This window comes from Haliotis cracherodii, unplaced genomic scaffold, assembly GCF_022045235.1.
Source record: "Haliotis cracherodii isolate W230 unplaced genomic scaffold, xgHalCrac1.p SCAF_9, whole genome shotgun sequence".
Classification (NCBI taxonomy): domain Eukaryota; kingdom Metazoa; phylum Mollusca; class Gastropoda; order Lepetellida; family Haliotidae; genus Haliotis; species Haliotis cracherodii.
In genome coordinates, this window is record NW_027266343.1 from 3,831,719 (window position 1) to 3,849,347 (window position 17,629).

At 42.0% G+C, this 17,629-nt stretch overlaps 1 protein-coding gene across 1 annotated transcript in view; it reads left to right on the forward strand.

The window, feature by feature from the left end:
• LOC139453260 (sushi, von Willebrand factor type A, EGF and pentraxin domain-containing protein 1-like) overlaps nt 1-16,676 on the forward strand; it is a 43,341-nt gene extending 26,665 nt beyond the window's left edge. The window contains exons 3-10 of the mRNA XM_071234895.1: nt 6,230-6,412; nt 6,898-7,074; nt 9,517-9,693; nt 11,545-11,721; nt 12,634-12,807; nt 13,755-13,934; nt 15,957-16,145; nt 16,459-16,676. Coding sequence (XP_071090996.1) covers nt 6,230-6,412; nt 6,898-7,074; nt 9,517-9,693; nt 11,545-11,721; nt 12,634-12,807; nt 13,755-13,934; nt 15,957-16,145; nt 16,459-16,676 — 1,475 coding nt within the window. The remainder of the gene's footprint in view (nt 1-6,229; nt 6,413-6,897; nt 7,075-9,516; nt 9,694-11,544; nt 11,722-12,633; nt 12,808-13,754; nt 13,935-15,956; nt 16,146-16,458) is intronic.
• Nucleotides 16,677-17,629: the final 953 nt, after the last annotated feature.

The window sequence follows — 17,629 nt, forward strand, 5'->3', positions numbered from 1 at the left end:
TGCATATTCTGGACATATCAATAGTATGTGAGATTCATTTTCATATGGGTGGTTACAGTATGGACAGAATGTATTTTCAATTTCTTTCTTTTTTAAATCTAGGGTTAAAATATGTACACTGCATTGTAAATTTCGACGGAGATCAACTGCTTTTATTGATGTAAGGTAGGTCTCAGGTGCAATAGACCTTTTGAATTCAAAATAATAATGTACACAATTTGCTTCTCGCACACTCATGAACCATTCTTGTTTGTATTTATCTTTAAACCTTTGTTTACAAATATTCAGAAAAAATATTCTGTCACCTACGTCGTGTGCGAGCTAGACATGCCCCAAACCGTATTTAATTAATATTATTCTTACAGAGGAAACCCAGTTTACGTCCCCTATATCGTCTTGTCTTTTGAGTAAGTCATTACAGTTTCTGGAGTATCGTGTTAGTGGTTGTCTAATAAGCCTTATCTGATATGGAAAAAACGTTAAAGTGGACATTTATGAACAGTGGCATTTGCCGCTTTGTAACCTGTGTGCAATAGAAATTTTCAGACTTGAGTGTGAATATTTCCAATTGCCAAACTGTTTTACACCCACAGTTCTGATCCATACAGCAGGATCGGTTGTATTTCTCCATCAAACAGTTATTATGAAGATGCGATTGGCAAATGTTTCTACCAAAATATAAACTTTTTGATGGCATGTAAAGCTCTTCCACCTTGCGTGGCAAGTGTCCCACGGGTTGTAGTGAATATATATTTCTACACGAAAATAAAATACCTAAATATTTGTTATACGATACAACCTCAACACTCTTGCCATTGAGAAACCATTTATCACATCTAGATCTTGATATCCTACCCCAATTCTTAAAGACTAATCCCCATTTCAGACAATACTAATTCAGGATATCAATTTTACGCTGGGCCAGAATTACCGAGTCCGCAAAAATGGCTACGTCTGCAAATGGTAAGATTGATAGTTTTTGTACAGTTTCATCGATAAACATACCTCTCGTATAGATCTATGCGCATAATATTTCATTCACTAGTTCTTCAATGTACAACCGAAGAAGGACAAGAGACAGAATGCACCCCTGTCTTACACCAGTTTATGTCTTTAATATAGCGGTCATATCATGTTTATTGGCTTTTACAGATGCTCTAGTAGTGGAGTTCACGTAATTTCCAATGTATGCCAGATGTAGTTAAACTTATAGTAATCTGGATCTATCAACAGAATCGAAAAGCTTTTTTTTTTAATCAACAAACAAACAATACAAGTGTCCACCTGTCTTACGTAAGTACTTACGGACAAGGCTGTGAATGTTAAATGCATGGGCGGTGGTAGAGCAACTCTCTCAACCGCGCTTGACTTTCTGATAACAATTGTTTGGTCGATATCCAAGGTTTTATACGATTATCAGTGATTGTGGTAAATATTTTGTTAAGTGTATTTAAAAGTGTCTCTCACTAGTTATTCGGGCCGTCTGTATTACCTGCTTTGTGAGGAGGTACAAGCAACCCGACGTTCCATGAATCTTTAAACTATCCACTGACTAGAATGCGATTAAACAAGCTGTTTATGATAGGTAGTAATAATTTACAAGTTTCTTTAAATACACCAACGGGTATTCCATCACCAACCGGCGATTTACCACTTTTTAAATTATTCATAGCGCAATTTCTTCGTCGGTGATGATGCTACCAAATAATTAATCCGCCACAGTGGTCTCTGTGCTCCGGTTCATGACCATTGAAGACAAAATACTTTTTTTCAAGCTCGGAGGTTCACACAGTTTAACTAGCGCAAAAAAATCGTTCACACAAACAAACGTAGCCTGGAAACAGATAAGCAAAATCGTGTGTTGTTCCTTGCCAACGTCTCCATCAAGGTTGATTGGTTTATTGTTGTTTAACTCGCACTCAGCAATATGGCGGCGGTCTTTAAATCATCGAGCCTTGACCAGACAATCAAGTGATTGACATCATGAGCATCGATCCACGCAATTGGGACACGATGGCATGCTTCCACCAAGTCAGCGAGCCAGACTACGGAAAGTACAGCATACTTAATGCACAACTCAGATAGGTTTGAAGACCATTTACATTCCAACATAGGAATGTTTGTTTGTTGTTTAATGCCGCACTTAACTATATTCCAGCTATATGACGGCGGTCTGTAAATAATCGAGTCTGAACCAGACAATCCAGTGACTGTCATCACAAGCATCGATCCACACAATTTGGATGACATGTATCAACCAAGTCATCGAGCCTGACCACCCGATTCCGATAGCCGCCTCTTACGACAAGCATATTCGCCTTTTATGGCAAGCATGGGTTGCTGAAAACCTATTCTACCCATGATCTCCAACATAGACTCATATTGTCATCATTGTATTTTTTTATTTCCCATGCATGTACTATCGACTGTTTCGGTTACGATCACATTAGACTTGTTTGTCAAACTTCGTACTGACTGACCTCGGTCGGCCACTTCCCCAGTCTCCCTGTACATGTGTAGAACTCTTCCGATTCATCTGGATCGTGACGGACTGGGGCTGGCTGACCTGGGCGCCGATCTCCGTGGCGTTTTGTGCCGTCGTTTCCCCACTTCGGCTAAGTGCTTTGGCCAATCGTATTTGTAGGTGATATCGTTAATGATCAATTTATTGTATGATATAAATAACAATCATCGCCTCTGTGCCTGTGTCTCCTACCGCCTGGGTGTAGCCGGGGGAGACTCTCACATCACCGGTATTACTGAGTTTGAGTCTGGCCACTACTTTCACGAATTATCTAACAATTATCGGCCGTGGGTGTCGTTTAGTGGCAGTCGATGTTCTCGTTCTATTGGATAGATTGGTTTGTTGTTTAACGCCGCACTTAGCAATATTCCAGCTATATGACGGCGGTCTGTAAATAATCCAGTCTGGACCAGACAATCCAGTGATTGATATCATGAGCATCGATCCACCCAATTGGGATCGATGGCATGCATCAACCAAGTCAGCGAGCCTGACCACCCGATCCCGTTAGTCGCCTTTTACGACAAGCATAGTCGCCTTGGAATGCGATCAGCTCGACTTTCCTCAATGTCGAGTTATGTTTCAGGCAGACTTATTTTACTCAGGATACACTTATGATGAAACTCGGTGACTTCAGTCCACCAGCAGAATTGTAAGGAAATAAGGTCAAGGAAATATAAAATGTCAACGCCAGAGAATAATCAGTCTCGGTTATCTGCCAAAACAGATTTAATTGGGCGTAAAAGGCAAAATAGTGGAGAAAAGAATGTCAGTGGTTCACTGCAAATCAGTCTGAGGCGCCGCAATTCGCTGTGCAGAGTTGCGTCCCTTGTGTAGGCTAGAAACCTATGATTGTGGGTTCGAATCCCGGTTCGCCCCCATTATGTTTCTAAGTTTGTCAACACCATACCCGTGCTCGTGGGTTTCACCGAAATGGTAAACGTCTGAAACCTGCATCACTTCGGGCTTTCCTCCCCCATTAAGCTGAAAAGCCGCGATATAACTGGAATACTGTTAAAAAGCGGCGTTAGACCCAACTCACTCACTCACCCACTCTATCTGATGGATACCCAGAGAACATATTTAATGATAGGTAACATGACAATCTTCGTTTGATCTGTTTTACAATCCATGCAGCAATAATGTCAATGTTTCTTACATGAAAACAGCACCTCCTGATTTTCCGTAATGGAGAAATCATAAGAGACTGATGATTCAGGAAGTAGAACCAACAGATTCGTTCATAATTTCTCTATATTTTATCATAAGTTGTGTCAGTTGTGCATGTTTAAAATGCACGTCAGCATGGTCAGTGACTTCCTGGCTCAGAATCAACTACAACAATCAAAACGTCATCATGATGGTTTAAATATTTAGATACGGATTGACATGTTCATCACGATTTTTACACAATAGTAATCACATGATGATAGAAAGTGTATGTTTTTGAATAATTCTCTTCATCCTATTTTAGAATATCCTCAATTTAGTACCATATTGGTCCCCCACGTCTACCATAACACTTTTTGAAAACTTTGCAGAGGCCTTAAATGTTCTAATCGTGATATAAAAAAACTTTGAGTAAGAGTCGTTTGAGGCTCTTTGAAGTCTTCATAGAATATCGATTGTACAGGAAGAGTTGTGAAATTTAGACACCAAAGGCTGGAGCTGCTACAATATTGATGGATTTAAAGTGAAGGTTTTACTATTGTAGAGTTGAAGTCCTACAGTCTTGTTGGGACTTTTTGTAGCTCTGAATCTTTATTTACAGATAAAAATATGAAAAAGACGAGGACGACTGACTGGTCTCCTGTATAACTATGTCCATTGAATACAAAAGTATATGCCATGTATGTAGTTTTTACATGCCCTATCAATAACATGAAAATGTAATTTCTATCTTAATATTCCTTTGGCTGCGGCCTGAATGTGGACAAAGTTCTGTCAGGAACCCGGATGACAGGGAGCCCAAAACCCATCCATGTAAACACTAGCCGTCCGTCCACATAACGTCATTTAGCAGTGGCCTAGCTAGGTAGTTGCCTTTATCATATAATGGGTAGGTTTCTCGGCATGATAAAGCCAACGGATAAAATCGATATCTGTTGGGGTCATATGCGGATAGAGATGCAAATATCAAAGGTCAGGTAGGGACTACTTTCACTGTTTAGATACAAACATGGCGTCGCCCTCGTCATTCGGCGATCGAGTCAGAATTAACCATCGGGAATCGGGATAAATTACAGGGATAATTTCTATCATTATCAAAAGAATAGTCTGATATACTGAAAATCAGTGTCTAACTGTGACGTAGCTAAGGCAGTTTATACGTTCTGGCAACTTTGGAGATATAAATTTCGAAATAATTTTGCGAGGGCACGAGGCCTAGCCAAGCGGGATTAGTAGCCATATCTGTGCTCGTAGACCTCTTCGGTTTGAAACCTTTTCCACAAATTAGAATAGTTGGATTTGGCCGAAATGTGTTTGAATTGTTACCTTGATTCGTTTTGTCGCTGTGTGTACACCTGACTACACTTCTTAACGTTATGACAGGACAGACCGACTGTCAACAATGTCTGACCGTGGCCGTGACGTCTCACATACTAGGGTTAGAGTAGCTTCCCTTTGACAAAGGGCAGTTACTCCAGCGGACAGACCGATGGATTCCCGCGAAAGGCTCGCCAAGGCTCGCTAAATACAATGTTTATTCCTAATGCAGGATATTTACCATCCCCAAACACACACGCGTGATAACCTCTATTTACAAATGGATCTACAGAGGCGAAAAATACGACTTGTTTACAATCTATGAGAATACTCGAAGATGTGTTTATCCAAAGATTATAGGTAACATCCTCTCTGGAAATGTCACATTTGAAAGTTTCGGAAATAATTGAACTTCAAATGGTTGATAACTGGTCTATTTCTTGTCCTTGAACATTTTTGGGTCTCGTGTACATAACCAAGGACTCGAAAAAGACTGAAATGAGTGAAAATGGCAGATTTGAGAAACTTCAAGGGATTATCGATGAGTAAGTCCGACTTAGGATATCTCTACCTTATGTTTGTACTGTTTATATCCATATCTCTCAAGAAAGCCAGCATGGGTCAAATATTTACGCATATTAAAATACTGGGGAATAAGCTTACTAAAAATCTCGAAAATCAGCAGATTTGACATAGTTAGCCATACCTATACATTTAGTTTTGTTATAATGCTAACGAGCAGGTGCTGGCATGAACAAAGAAAACTTCCATTCATGTGAATGTGGATGATGAATTTGATGATGAAGGTTGTTTCATAGGCTCAAATTATTCAGATTACGTAGGCCAAATCTGGCCCTAATCCTAATACGACGGTACTCTCTTTAGGGTTTTTAAGCCAGGAGACCAGAAGCGACATGGAGATCATAATATCCACAACAATATTATGACGCCGCCTTTATCGTTTGCATTTGTTGCTAGCTGATTAACTTCATTTTCTGAAAAAAGACATGCAGGTTTGAATGCTTCGCTCATTTGTACCGAGAATTTGTAATCGAAAGTTACCTAACAAATACCTATTTTGATGTGTCCTCAGTCTTTCTCGCACAGCGTTAACGTGTCGGTACAAAGATCCCCTGTCATACAGGTACAAACATCGAGGTAAAATCACAATTACATGTCTATTATGTAGCGAATACAATCTTATTCAAAGTATCTTAGTTCCAGAAGCCGACTGTTCCGCTCCGGACCCCCTCGAAAACGGAAACTTTACTTTTACGGACACAAAATATAAGTCAGTCCTCATCTATAACTGTGACGTTGGATACAACTTCAGCGGTGACAACAACATCGCAGTGTGCGGCACGCTTGGGCAGTGGAAGGGCTTCAGCGGAAAATGTGAAAGTAAGTTCTATTCTCTATTTCTAATAGATATAACCTTTTTGGACAGCCTCTGTCGTTTGCCTGGAGAGCAGGGGAACGATGGTTCGATCTCCGGCCGCGTTATATCAAAAGACGTTAAAATATGGTACTTGTTGTTACCCTGTCTGGCGTCGGCATGTGTTAATGATTGACGACCAAAAAGTGATGATACCAGGTGTTCGCCAAAAGGTTAGCGGGTCCTTCCCTACCGGTCGCATCGGTTGAGCTCCTGGAATATTGCTCGACAGAAAGGGAAAGTTGACTATGGAAAGCTGAAATCACCCATCAAGGCATTCAGCCTTATGCACTCTTATCAATATTAACATGTTAACAACTGATCCGGCAAAAATGAAAGAATCAAATGGTTCGGAAAAGAATCCACAATGTTATAACCAGTATATGGGTGGTTGACAAAAAGTCATAGTCGACCACATGTCTCGCATAAAACCCAATATATATATTTTCAGTAATTGATTGTGAGGACCCTGTTCCCCTCCTAAATGGCAGACCGTCCTACACCCTCACTACGTATGGTGAAAACGTCACCTTCTCCTGCGACATCGGATACAACTTCAGCGGCAGCAACAACGTTGCAACGTGTGGAAGTAGTGGACTCTGGGAAGGCTTCAATGGTCAATGTGAACGTAAGGATGAAGTTTTTTTTAGTATTTCATTTAAAAAAACAACAACAACAAAACTTTCAACATGAATGGCCCAACGCGCCACGTTGCAGTTAATATCTCCTGCAATTTTATATCAGGTTGGTGATTTTCCTTATATCCTATTAACAGGGGCACTTATGGTCCAGTCGTCATTCTGCCTCCCTGTGCAGAGTTGCGTCCCTTAGTCGTGCCAGAAACCTATGATCGTGAAATTGAATCCCAGATTTTTTTTCTGATTACATTTCTAGTTTAGTCAGCACCATACCCGTGTACGTGGATTTTGCCAAGGTGGTAAACGTCAAGACGTGCATCACTGCAACCTTGTCTCCCACATCGCCATGATGTAACATGGACGCGAGGGGTGACGGATATATTCTGAGCCTTCCATAGAAGGACTTGACATAATCCCCTTCCACATTGATTAAAATTTTGCCAACAATGTTGGAGTGCTTTTATCCCAATGTCCCATTTCGTAGAAGTCCTCCTGTAGGCTGTCCAAAAAGTTCCCCAAAGCAGCTATGACGTCTTCGTTCGTGTCGAAATGTGTTCCGCCTTGAGCTTTCCTCTTTTTGGGGAACAGATGGAAGTCTGACGGAGCCTGAAAAAGAGAATTAGTTGGGTACTGAAGGAGCTGAGTTCAAACAACTCTCGGGGAATGTAGTCATGGCAATGACTGATTTTTGCGCCGGCGCATTGACCTGGTGGAAGAGCACATCTTTTCTCATCTTCCACGTCTCTTAATCCTATTTCATCCCGTAATTGGCTCAACAGGGCAACATATTATCCTCCGTTTATTGTCTGGCCATTTTGAAGATAGTCCGTCATGATGACACGGTCGGCCTCTCTGAACAGGGAAACCATAACCTTCCAAGCTGGTGGTGGTAATATCAAATGCTTCAAATGTTTTGATTGTTGTTTGGACTAAGGTGAACCCAGGTTTCCTCCATCGTCACATATCTTTGTAGACCTTCTGGACCAGCTTCAAACAGAGCTAGATTATCAAAAGAAAAGTTGTGCCTGGTTCGTCTTTGATCAGATGTCAGAAGCTATGGAACCCAGCGAGCTGATACCTCCTTCGTTGCCATGATTTCTGTGATAATGGAATGTACACTCTCTAAATACCTTCTGAATTAGTAATATGACGCTCATTCATTCGCCGGTCTCATCATCACCACATCGTGGATTCTCTGGATCATTTCTGTTGATGATGTCACAAGCCTTTCAGGACGGACTCGTCTTCAAGGCTTTCCCTGCCACGCTTAATCCCCGCTGTCTACCAAAGTGACTCTCTCATAATACCAAGCTTTTATCAAAAGTGAGTTGGTTTAACACCACTTTAAATTTTACGAGGACCGACCGTTCGTTCATTCGTTTTTTGTTGTTGTGTAACGCCGCACTCAGTAATATTCCAACTATTTAAACGGTGGTCTGTAAATAATCTAGTCTGGAACAGCCAATCCAGTGATTGACATCATGAGCATCGAGCATTTGGGATACGAAGACATGCATCAACGAAGTCAGCGAGCCAGACAAACATAGCCACCTGCTACAAGCATGGGTTGCTGAAGACCAATCCTAACCTGGATCTTTACGGGTCGGGTAACAATGAATCAACGCAAACAATAAGCGATATTGCAACAGAACATTATTGTTATGTTCATGAAACATGAATTTTTCATGAGAGTGCCAGTGTCCTCTATAAACGCCATCGTTATCAGTTGTCATCTCCTTGGTGAAGATTGACAGAAATATCAATGGTTTGCATTTGTACATGGCCAGGTGACCAAATGTCGATGATGAATTCAATATCAATATAATACCACGCTTGTATTTCCATGGTGTAACATCTACAGTGAGCAATTTACATTTCTTAAACCGATATTATCTGTAGAGCAATGTAAGTATGGACTCGGGAATCTCCCCGAACAAGCCAACTATCAGGGCCGTGGTTCACCTTGGATACAGAAGCGTCAAGGGGTACAATGCGTCAATCATAATGTATTATCGACAGTCTATGGTAGATTCACATGATACCAAATAACTCTGGTGTAGGTTCAGTGGTTTGGATAGTCAATATTCTGTTTGAAATGGGAACAAACCCGATGACAAGGAATCAATTCTCTTGCGGGGGCTCATGTTCCCAAGAGAAACCAGATAATACACTGTTTGTTTGTTTGATGTTTGATAAATATACATGACTAAGATTCGGAATGACACACTAGGGAAGCCGTTATTTCATAGAATAATAGTACCCAGAACAATAGGTCTAACCAAGAGTTCGAACAAAAAGGTTACCTTAGTTGAAGTGGTCTTTTCGGGCCTCAAAGGAATCAAGTTTGAAGGCAATGTTCCGCGACACGGAGTTACAAGTCAGAGCCCAGCTGGTGACCATCAATTTCTGATCTGTCACCTTCTCTGTTCTAGAAATCACCTGCACTGCGCCAGATGCACTCGCCAACGCTAACCACTTCTTCAACAACAGCACCTACGGAGCAGAGGTAATTTACAACTGCAGCACCGGGTACAACTTCACAGGAGACAGCAACGTAGCGACGTGTTCTACCTCGGGGAGATGGGAGGGGCTGGATGGACAATGCAACCGTGAGTGGGTAGTTATCAAATATGAATAGCGTTATGAAGAAATACCCGTATTTTCAAACGATACATGCCTTGGGGAAGGAGGCTTTGTGTGAGAGAGTTGTTAACTCAGTGGTCCTATGTTCTACAAGATTGCACATTTATGATGAACCTAATAAAACGCAAGTGGTAATGTTATTCTAGATCAGGTGTGCACTGTCGATATCATACATAAAATGTGAAACTTGAGACAAGGTATATGGGCCATATACCGAAATGTCACTATTTGCAGTAGTTCTGCATTGCGAGCATCTAGTGAGTGAGTGAGTATGGTTTTACGCCGCTTTTAGCAATATCACAGCGAGGGACACCTGAAATGGTCGAACATCTCGGAGCAGGGTGGCCCGGTTGTCTAAGACGCTGCCATTTGTTGTGCAGGGGTGAGTCGCTTCCTAGTGCAAGCAACCTAACAACCAGGTACAAATCTCAGATTGGCCTTGAATATACCAAGTGGTAAACGTCTAAGCTAAGACCTGCATCACTTCGGCCTTTCCTCCCGTACCAAGCTGACACGTGATAGCACAGAATATTGTTCAGTGTGACACAGTATCAAACTCACTCACTTATTCACTACCGCCGTAAAAATCCGGGGTAGAATAGGTCTTCAGCAACCAATGCTTGCCGTAAAAAGCCACAACGCTTGACGTAAGAGGCGACTAGTTGGATCGGGTGGTCAGGCTCTGTGACTTGGTTGGTGCATGTCATCGTATCCCAATTGCGTGGATCGATGCTCATGATGGCAATCACTGGATTGTAAATGAAAATTGATAATTTTATTTGGGAAGCTATACACTTAAACTAAAGTGACAAAACGCTTCCCACCATGTGAATACCTCCTTCTTGCCTAAATGACCTATCCCCTAATTTCACATAGACGTTATCTATGAGGATGTCAAATATTTCACAATGGTATTTCTCAGTAAACTTTAGATGACCTTGAAGATGGAGATGTAACTATATCTATGGTAGCCACGTTTAGTGACAAATGTCCCATGGATAGTTCCTCCGATGTCCGTACCAGAGATAACTCAATAACTAGTGGCCAGATTTTGTGCAAATTGGTTATGCATATGTAGATTGTTGAGTAGCAGTTACCGCAAATATTCTCCTCTCGAACTTCAGGTCGAAATACGAAAAGGCCAAATTGGATTCAAAATCTGCAACGGCGATAGAAAAAGACCTTTATCGTTGCTTGAAAATGCTTGACTTCTCATTGATAACATCAATGTAAAAATTTGGGGTAAGACATTAAGGCGACAAGTAGGCATCCAAATGGTCAGCAATTCTCTTTTAAAAACGGAGGTACCAATTACTTCAATTTTGCTGGAACCATGGGTTGGTTGGTTTGTTGTTTTACGCCGCACTCAATTGGGATCGATGATATGCATCAACGAAGTCCGCGAGCCTGACCACCCGATCCCGTTGCCTCTTACGACAAGCATAGTCGCCTTTTACAGAAAGCATGGGTCGCTGAAAACTTATTCTATCCCGGATCTTCATGGGTCTGTGAGCAATTGGAATGCGATGACAGGCATCAACCGTGTCAACGAGCCTGACCACCCTATCCCGTTAGTCGTCTTTTACGACAAGCATAGTCGCCTTTTACGACAAGCATGGGTTGCTGAAGACCTATTCTACCCCGGATCTTCCGGGACCGGATCAAGAGAGATATCGTGGACCCGTGAAGATTCCGGGGTAGACTAGGTCTTCAGCAACCCATACTAACCAACCAACCAACCAACGTATCCGAGCAAAAGATCTGATTTAATGAGATTTGTAGTAACTGTGACCATTTGTTTTATTTTCTGCACCTAGTCATCGACTGCGGACCGCCTTCTATTCTTAACAATAGCACTACTGCATCAACCTCAAAGACGTACGGATCAGTTGCCGACTACACCTGCAACATCGGCTACAACTTCTCCGGTAGTAGCGACAGAGCCTCTTGTGACGCTGATGGCAACTGGGGTGGCCTTATGGGACTTTGTCAAAGTAAGTACTCGGGGAACGAAAATTGTCTGTCAAAAAAGCATTAATACTTGAACATTATTTGGAATATGTATGAAACCGGATTTGTCTTATAAACAGAAACGCCCGAAACTTGAAAACAAACAAACAATCACTTTTCAAACAACCTGAAATGAAAGAACATATCATTGGACTTAACCGCCCTGCAAAAGAAAGTATACACTTGCCAACTGGAGATAAACAAAACATCGCAAACGTCATCGAAACGCAACAAGGCTGAAAACAGTCGCCGCAACTCTGCAAACGTAAGGTCCAAAACACAACCGTGACTCCCGTACCAAATGCATCACCATCGAATTACCATGTTTTGTTTGTTTCATTTACTTCATTAAGACACAAATAGACCCGTGAAGATTCCGGGGTAGAATAGGTCTTCAGCAACCCATGCTTGTCGTAAAAGGTGACTATGCTTGTCGTAAAATGCGATTAACGGGATCGGGTGGTCAGGCTCGCTGACTTGGTTGATGCATGTCATCGATCCCAATTGCGTGGATAGATGCTGATGATATCAATCACTGGATTGTCTGGTCCAGACTCGATTATTTACAGACCGCCGTCATATAGCTGGAATATTGCTGAGTGCGGCGTTAAACAACAAACCAACAAACCAACCAACCAACCTATTCTACCCCGGATCTTCACGGGTCAAATAGCGTAAAGGCAACGACGTCAACGGGCCTAACATTTGTTTTCAGCAAAGTAAAGTTTTTAAAACGTTGGTAATTGTTTGGTCAAATCTAATTTTAAGTGAATACTTTCTCTGTCTCGGCAGTTTATTTAAGAATCAAAGACTTCTACTAAACCTTGACGTTTTGTAAAATCCACTTGCCTGCATGTCAGGATGCTATTTTTCTGAAACTGACTTTTCTTCTCAAGTTGTTGACTGCGGCGTCCCCGGCAAAGTCGCTCACGGCAACGTGGTCTACGATGGGTCTACGTACGCATCTGTAGCCGTGTACACGTGCAACGTTGGCTACAACTACAGCGGCATCGTCGAGGGTGCCACGTGTGATCTCAATGGGCTGTGGCAAGGCCGTGGGATGTGTCAAAGTAACTACAGTTTCGAGTTATCCGTCGTTTGAGACATAGTGTCGATAGTATGCTGCATAATCGATCAAGATTCTGGCGAATTGTCTCAAATGATGTGTCGACTTAGTTAAGTTCGAGTTAACAGAGTTCGAGTCAACGAGGTTTAATATACTTCAATGGACTGTATCGAAAAATATCTAATGTCCCAGAAGATGATAGAAGAATATGATTATGCTTCAGAATGTTGAAAAAAAGAAATTGTCTGCTGCATAAAAAGTAATTTTAAAAAATATATTTAGGCTAATTTTTTATTTAATAATATCTGGTTATCCAGTCTCCATACAGCTCCCCCTGCCCCCACACCAACCCCCTTCACACCAACATCGGGGGCACGGGTGGCCCAGTCGTCTAAGGCGCCGCGATTCGCTGTGCAGAGTTGCGTCCCTTGGGCACGCCAGAAACCTATGATTGTGGGTTCGAATCCCGGTTCGTCCCGATTATGTTTCTATGTTTGTCATCACCATACCCGTGTTCGTGGGTTTCACCGAAGTGGTAAACGTCTGAGACCTGCATCACTTCGGGCTTTCCTCCCACACGCCGTGATATAACTGGAATACTGTTAAAAGCGGCGTTAAACCCAACTCACTTACTCACTCATTCACTCACTCACACCCACAGACACAGCCACCTGACCCCAGAATGCCGAAAAGTCGCCCTTACTAGTGTTTATGGGCATGCCATTTATGAATTCTGTATTGTATTCGTTAGTACTGTACATTCTATTATAAGGGCCGGGATATTTCTTCGCGACAAAAGTATGACCTAAAGACTTGACCGCAGTGTTACTAGAGTTAATAGTTATGACGCTTTGTAAGATAAGACCTTTAGTCAGCGTTAGTCGCCTCTTACGACAAGCACGGGTTGCTGAAGACCTATTATCACCCCGATCTTCTCGGGTCTGTTGACAGTTGTAGATTGTGGGACACCTCCTGATGTGGTGAACGCCAACAGCACCTACACCACGACGACATTCACAGCAAACGTCACTTATGAATGTCGCACAGACTACGTCTTCACGGGCACGACGTTAACCTCGTCATGTACAGAGACGGGGATTTGGATAGGAATGGACGGTCTTTGTGTGGAATGTGGGTATCTATTTTTTTAGTTCACCCGCCCGTGCCATTTGAGTTCAAAATCTAATGAAATTATAGTAAATAGTGTGTACAAAGAGTAGGGTTTTTTGCGATAGTTTTAGTTTTGGTTGTGATTTGATCTCATGGACCATGCTCCTATATCCTGTCACTGTTCACATCCTCCAGAAACCACTGGACCTATGAAGATGCAATGATACACATGATAACACATTAATTGAGGTTCAAATCGAATTTTCAACATGGCCCCCAGGAGAACCATTTTGAAAATCCTTTGAGCGCCTTTATTCATCTATTTGGTGTTCAAAATGTGATTAAGTTTAATTCACCTATACATGTTAATAATGGAGTCAAAATATATATGTGTTCGTGGTTTTCGAAAGGTTGGCCTTGATTTGAAATTTGCACTTCCATGCTCTTTAAGTCTCTGCGACCTACCTATTTGGGGATGTACTGAAGTGGGAAACGCACACGTGAGCAACTGAACCATAGCTGTTGCACTAAGATACTGTTTTAGAAGAATACCATTGTGTTACGATAATATATACTGAAGTGTATTCGTGTGTACACAGAATTGCAACAGTGTGTCATGGAAGCTGACAAATGTTTGATTTATGAAGCTCGGAATGTTAACTAGAAGCAGTATGTCAGACAAGGGTTTTATATAAGGGTACGCAGTATTACCGGTATATCGGTAAATTCAGCAAGGATAAGAAGCGCCTCTAACGTTATCGGGTGGTCAGGCTCACTGACTTGGTTGATGCATGTGATCGATCCCAATTGCGTCGGTCGATGCTGATGATGTAAATCACTGGATTGTCGGGTCCAAACTCGATTATTTACACACCGCCGTCATATAGCTGGAATATTGCTGAGTGCGGCGTTAAACAGTAAACAGACAAACAAACAAACAAATCATGTGCATGATGTTCATAACATATTTTATTAAATTTATCAGTTTGTTGAATGGGGAGGTGTGGCAGCCTGGTGGTGCTGAAGGGGTCGTTGTCGGCACAGGTACTACAGGATTGTATCCCGGGTATGTTTCTCTATACAGAAACGTACCCTAGGATGAGTCCATTCTGTAGCAGGGAACAATGCGCGTAAACGGTTCTTTAGGTATTCGTCACCTGTATGCCAAACCGCGGTTAAATTCACCATGCAGTACTATCATACTGTTGTATGAGATGCATTCCCGCGTATCACCCACAGTGATGTTCGTACATTAGCAGTTGTAGCAATAGTGAAGATCCGAGTTAGACCCACTCTTGTCTTTAAGAGGCGATATGACGGGATCGGATAATGCGTGGATCGATGTCAGTCACTGGAAGTAGTAGTAGTAGTAGTAGTAGTAGTAGTATAGAGTTAGACCCACTCTTGATCGATGTCAATCACTGGAAGTAGTAGTAGTAGTAGTAGTAATAGTAGTAGTAGTAGTAGTAGTAGTAGTAGTAGTAGTAGTATCGAGTTAGACCCACTCTTGTCTTTAAGAGGCGACTATAACGGGATCGGATGGTGATCAGCTACATGGTAAGGTATCCCAAATGCGTGGATCGATGTCAATCACTGGAAGTAGTAGTAGTAGTAGTAGTAGTAGTAGTTGTTGTTGTTTTATTTTGTTTAACGAAGTAGTAGTAGGAGGAGGAGGAGGAGTAGTGGTGATTGTGGTTTAATGTTTGTTGTTTAACGCCGCACTCAGCAATAGTCCAGCTATATGACGGCGGTCTGTTAACAATAGAGCCTGGACCAGACAACCCAGTGATTTGAGATCATGAGCTTCGATCCACGCAACTGAAAATCAATGTAATGAACGAAGTCACCCAAACTAACCACCTGCCCATTTTGCCTCCCCTTACCCCAAGCGTAGGTTACAGGGGACCTCTATTCTTACCCGGGACCCACGCGAATTCTTTCATTAAAGAAAAAGAGAAAATATTTTATAACTCGCTGTTTAGGTGATATTAGGGCAGATGTTGCTCTTCACAGCTTATTCAGCTTTACGAATGTGTTTTTCAGACTTTGTAAATATTGCGCCCAACAAGACAGCGACACAGTTGAGTACCTTCGGATCGTCAACAGCCGACAGGGCTCTCTCTGGCCGCTGCGCTGATGGAAACAATGCGTATCAGCCATGGTGGAAAGTGGATTTTGGCAGAGACTTCGTGATTGACCATCTGAGAGCATCCCTGAGATCAGATTGTTGTTGTAATTCCTCTTTAATTTTTACGTTTTTCACACCGTTGTTTAAGGGTGCAATATCCCAGCTATTTCATCGCCTTGACACTGGTGTTTGTATTTGGTACATTTTAGAATTGAAGCTAACTTTCAAATACATGCCTTTTTAGCAATGTTCGGGGTGAAAATGTAACCCATTGTCATAAGATCCTGGCATACCTAAGGGACGCAACTCTGCACAGCTAGACACGGCTAATCGATCTTGATAAATATATAAATCCTCCACGATACACTCAAGAACAATTAAGTCCGTGCACCAAAGAAACATATCACTATTTTTCAGCATCCCGAATGTCGACTTTGACCCATGTCCTTGAATCAGCCAATGGAGTGTCAAGTACAACGTGTCCGAAGACTTCCGGTTCAATCACTAGCGGCAGCGTGCTTCGGTACAACTGTGTAGGGACTGGCAGTTTCCGTTATTTGACGTTCAGACTGACGGTGTATAGTGCTATGACTCTGTGTGACGTCAGGGTGTATATCATCAACCCGCTTCTCTGAGAATGTTGTCCATCACCCCAGTGCATGTACAAGGTTGAACGTTCATCATATTCACATGATTTACTCTGTTGTCATCTATTTTCGCGTTACGAATTGTATATGCCGTCGCCACATATCTCTTGGAAAATACTTTCTCATCTGAAGCCTTCTTTAAAAATAAAAATGATCAGGTTGGCAGACTTTGTTAACTTTTCGTATCCCAAAGGCAGATTATCACGATAAGATCAGATCTTTTACTCCAATACGTTACCTCCCTGCTTAAAGATCTAGTGCCACATCAATATGAGGCCGCAAAGGTGAACTTTGTAATCAGGCAATTAGCATCGAAGCATCTATATTCTTCTTACTAGTGAGCAAATCTCGGATTCCTTATGTCTGTTTCTTTACCATAACGGAGTCTTCCCAAGTGACACTCGTATTGCTTCAATAATGAAGACATTTGCATGTTGGTTGGTTGGTTTGTTGTTAAACGCGGCACACAGCAATATTCCAGCTATATGACGGCGGTCTGTAAATAATCGAGTCTGGACCAGACAACCCAGTGATTAATATCATGAGCATCGATCCACACAATTGGGATCCATGACATGCATCGACCAAGTCAGCGAGCCTGACCACCCGATCCCGTTAGTCGCCTCTCACAACAAGCATAGTCGCCTTTTACTGCAACATGGGTTGCTGAAGACCTATTCTACCCCGGATCTTCACGGGTGACATTTGCATGTGATTTCACGGCATTTGATTCTCTAACTGTAAAAAAAAAACAGTTGTTGTTTTTATTTATTATTTTTATTCATTTATTTCGACCGCCCTCTCCCTTGCTGGTTAATGTTGGAGATGAGAAACACATACACAAATATGGATGCCCTCATCATGCAATAAGATGGGAGTTGAACTGAACGAAGCGTTTGTAAAATATCCGTCTTAGCACTCGACCAGAGGAGTTAGTGAGT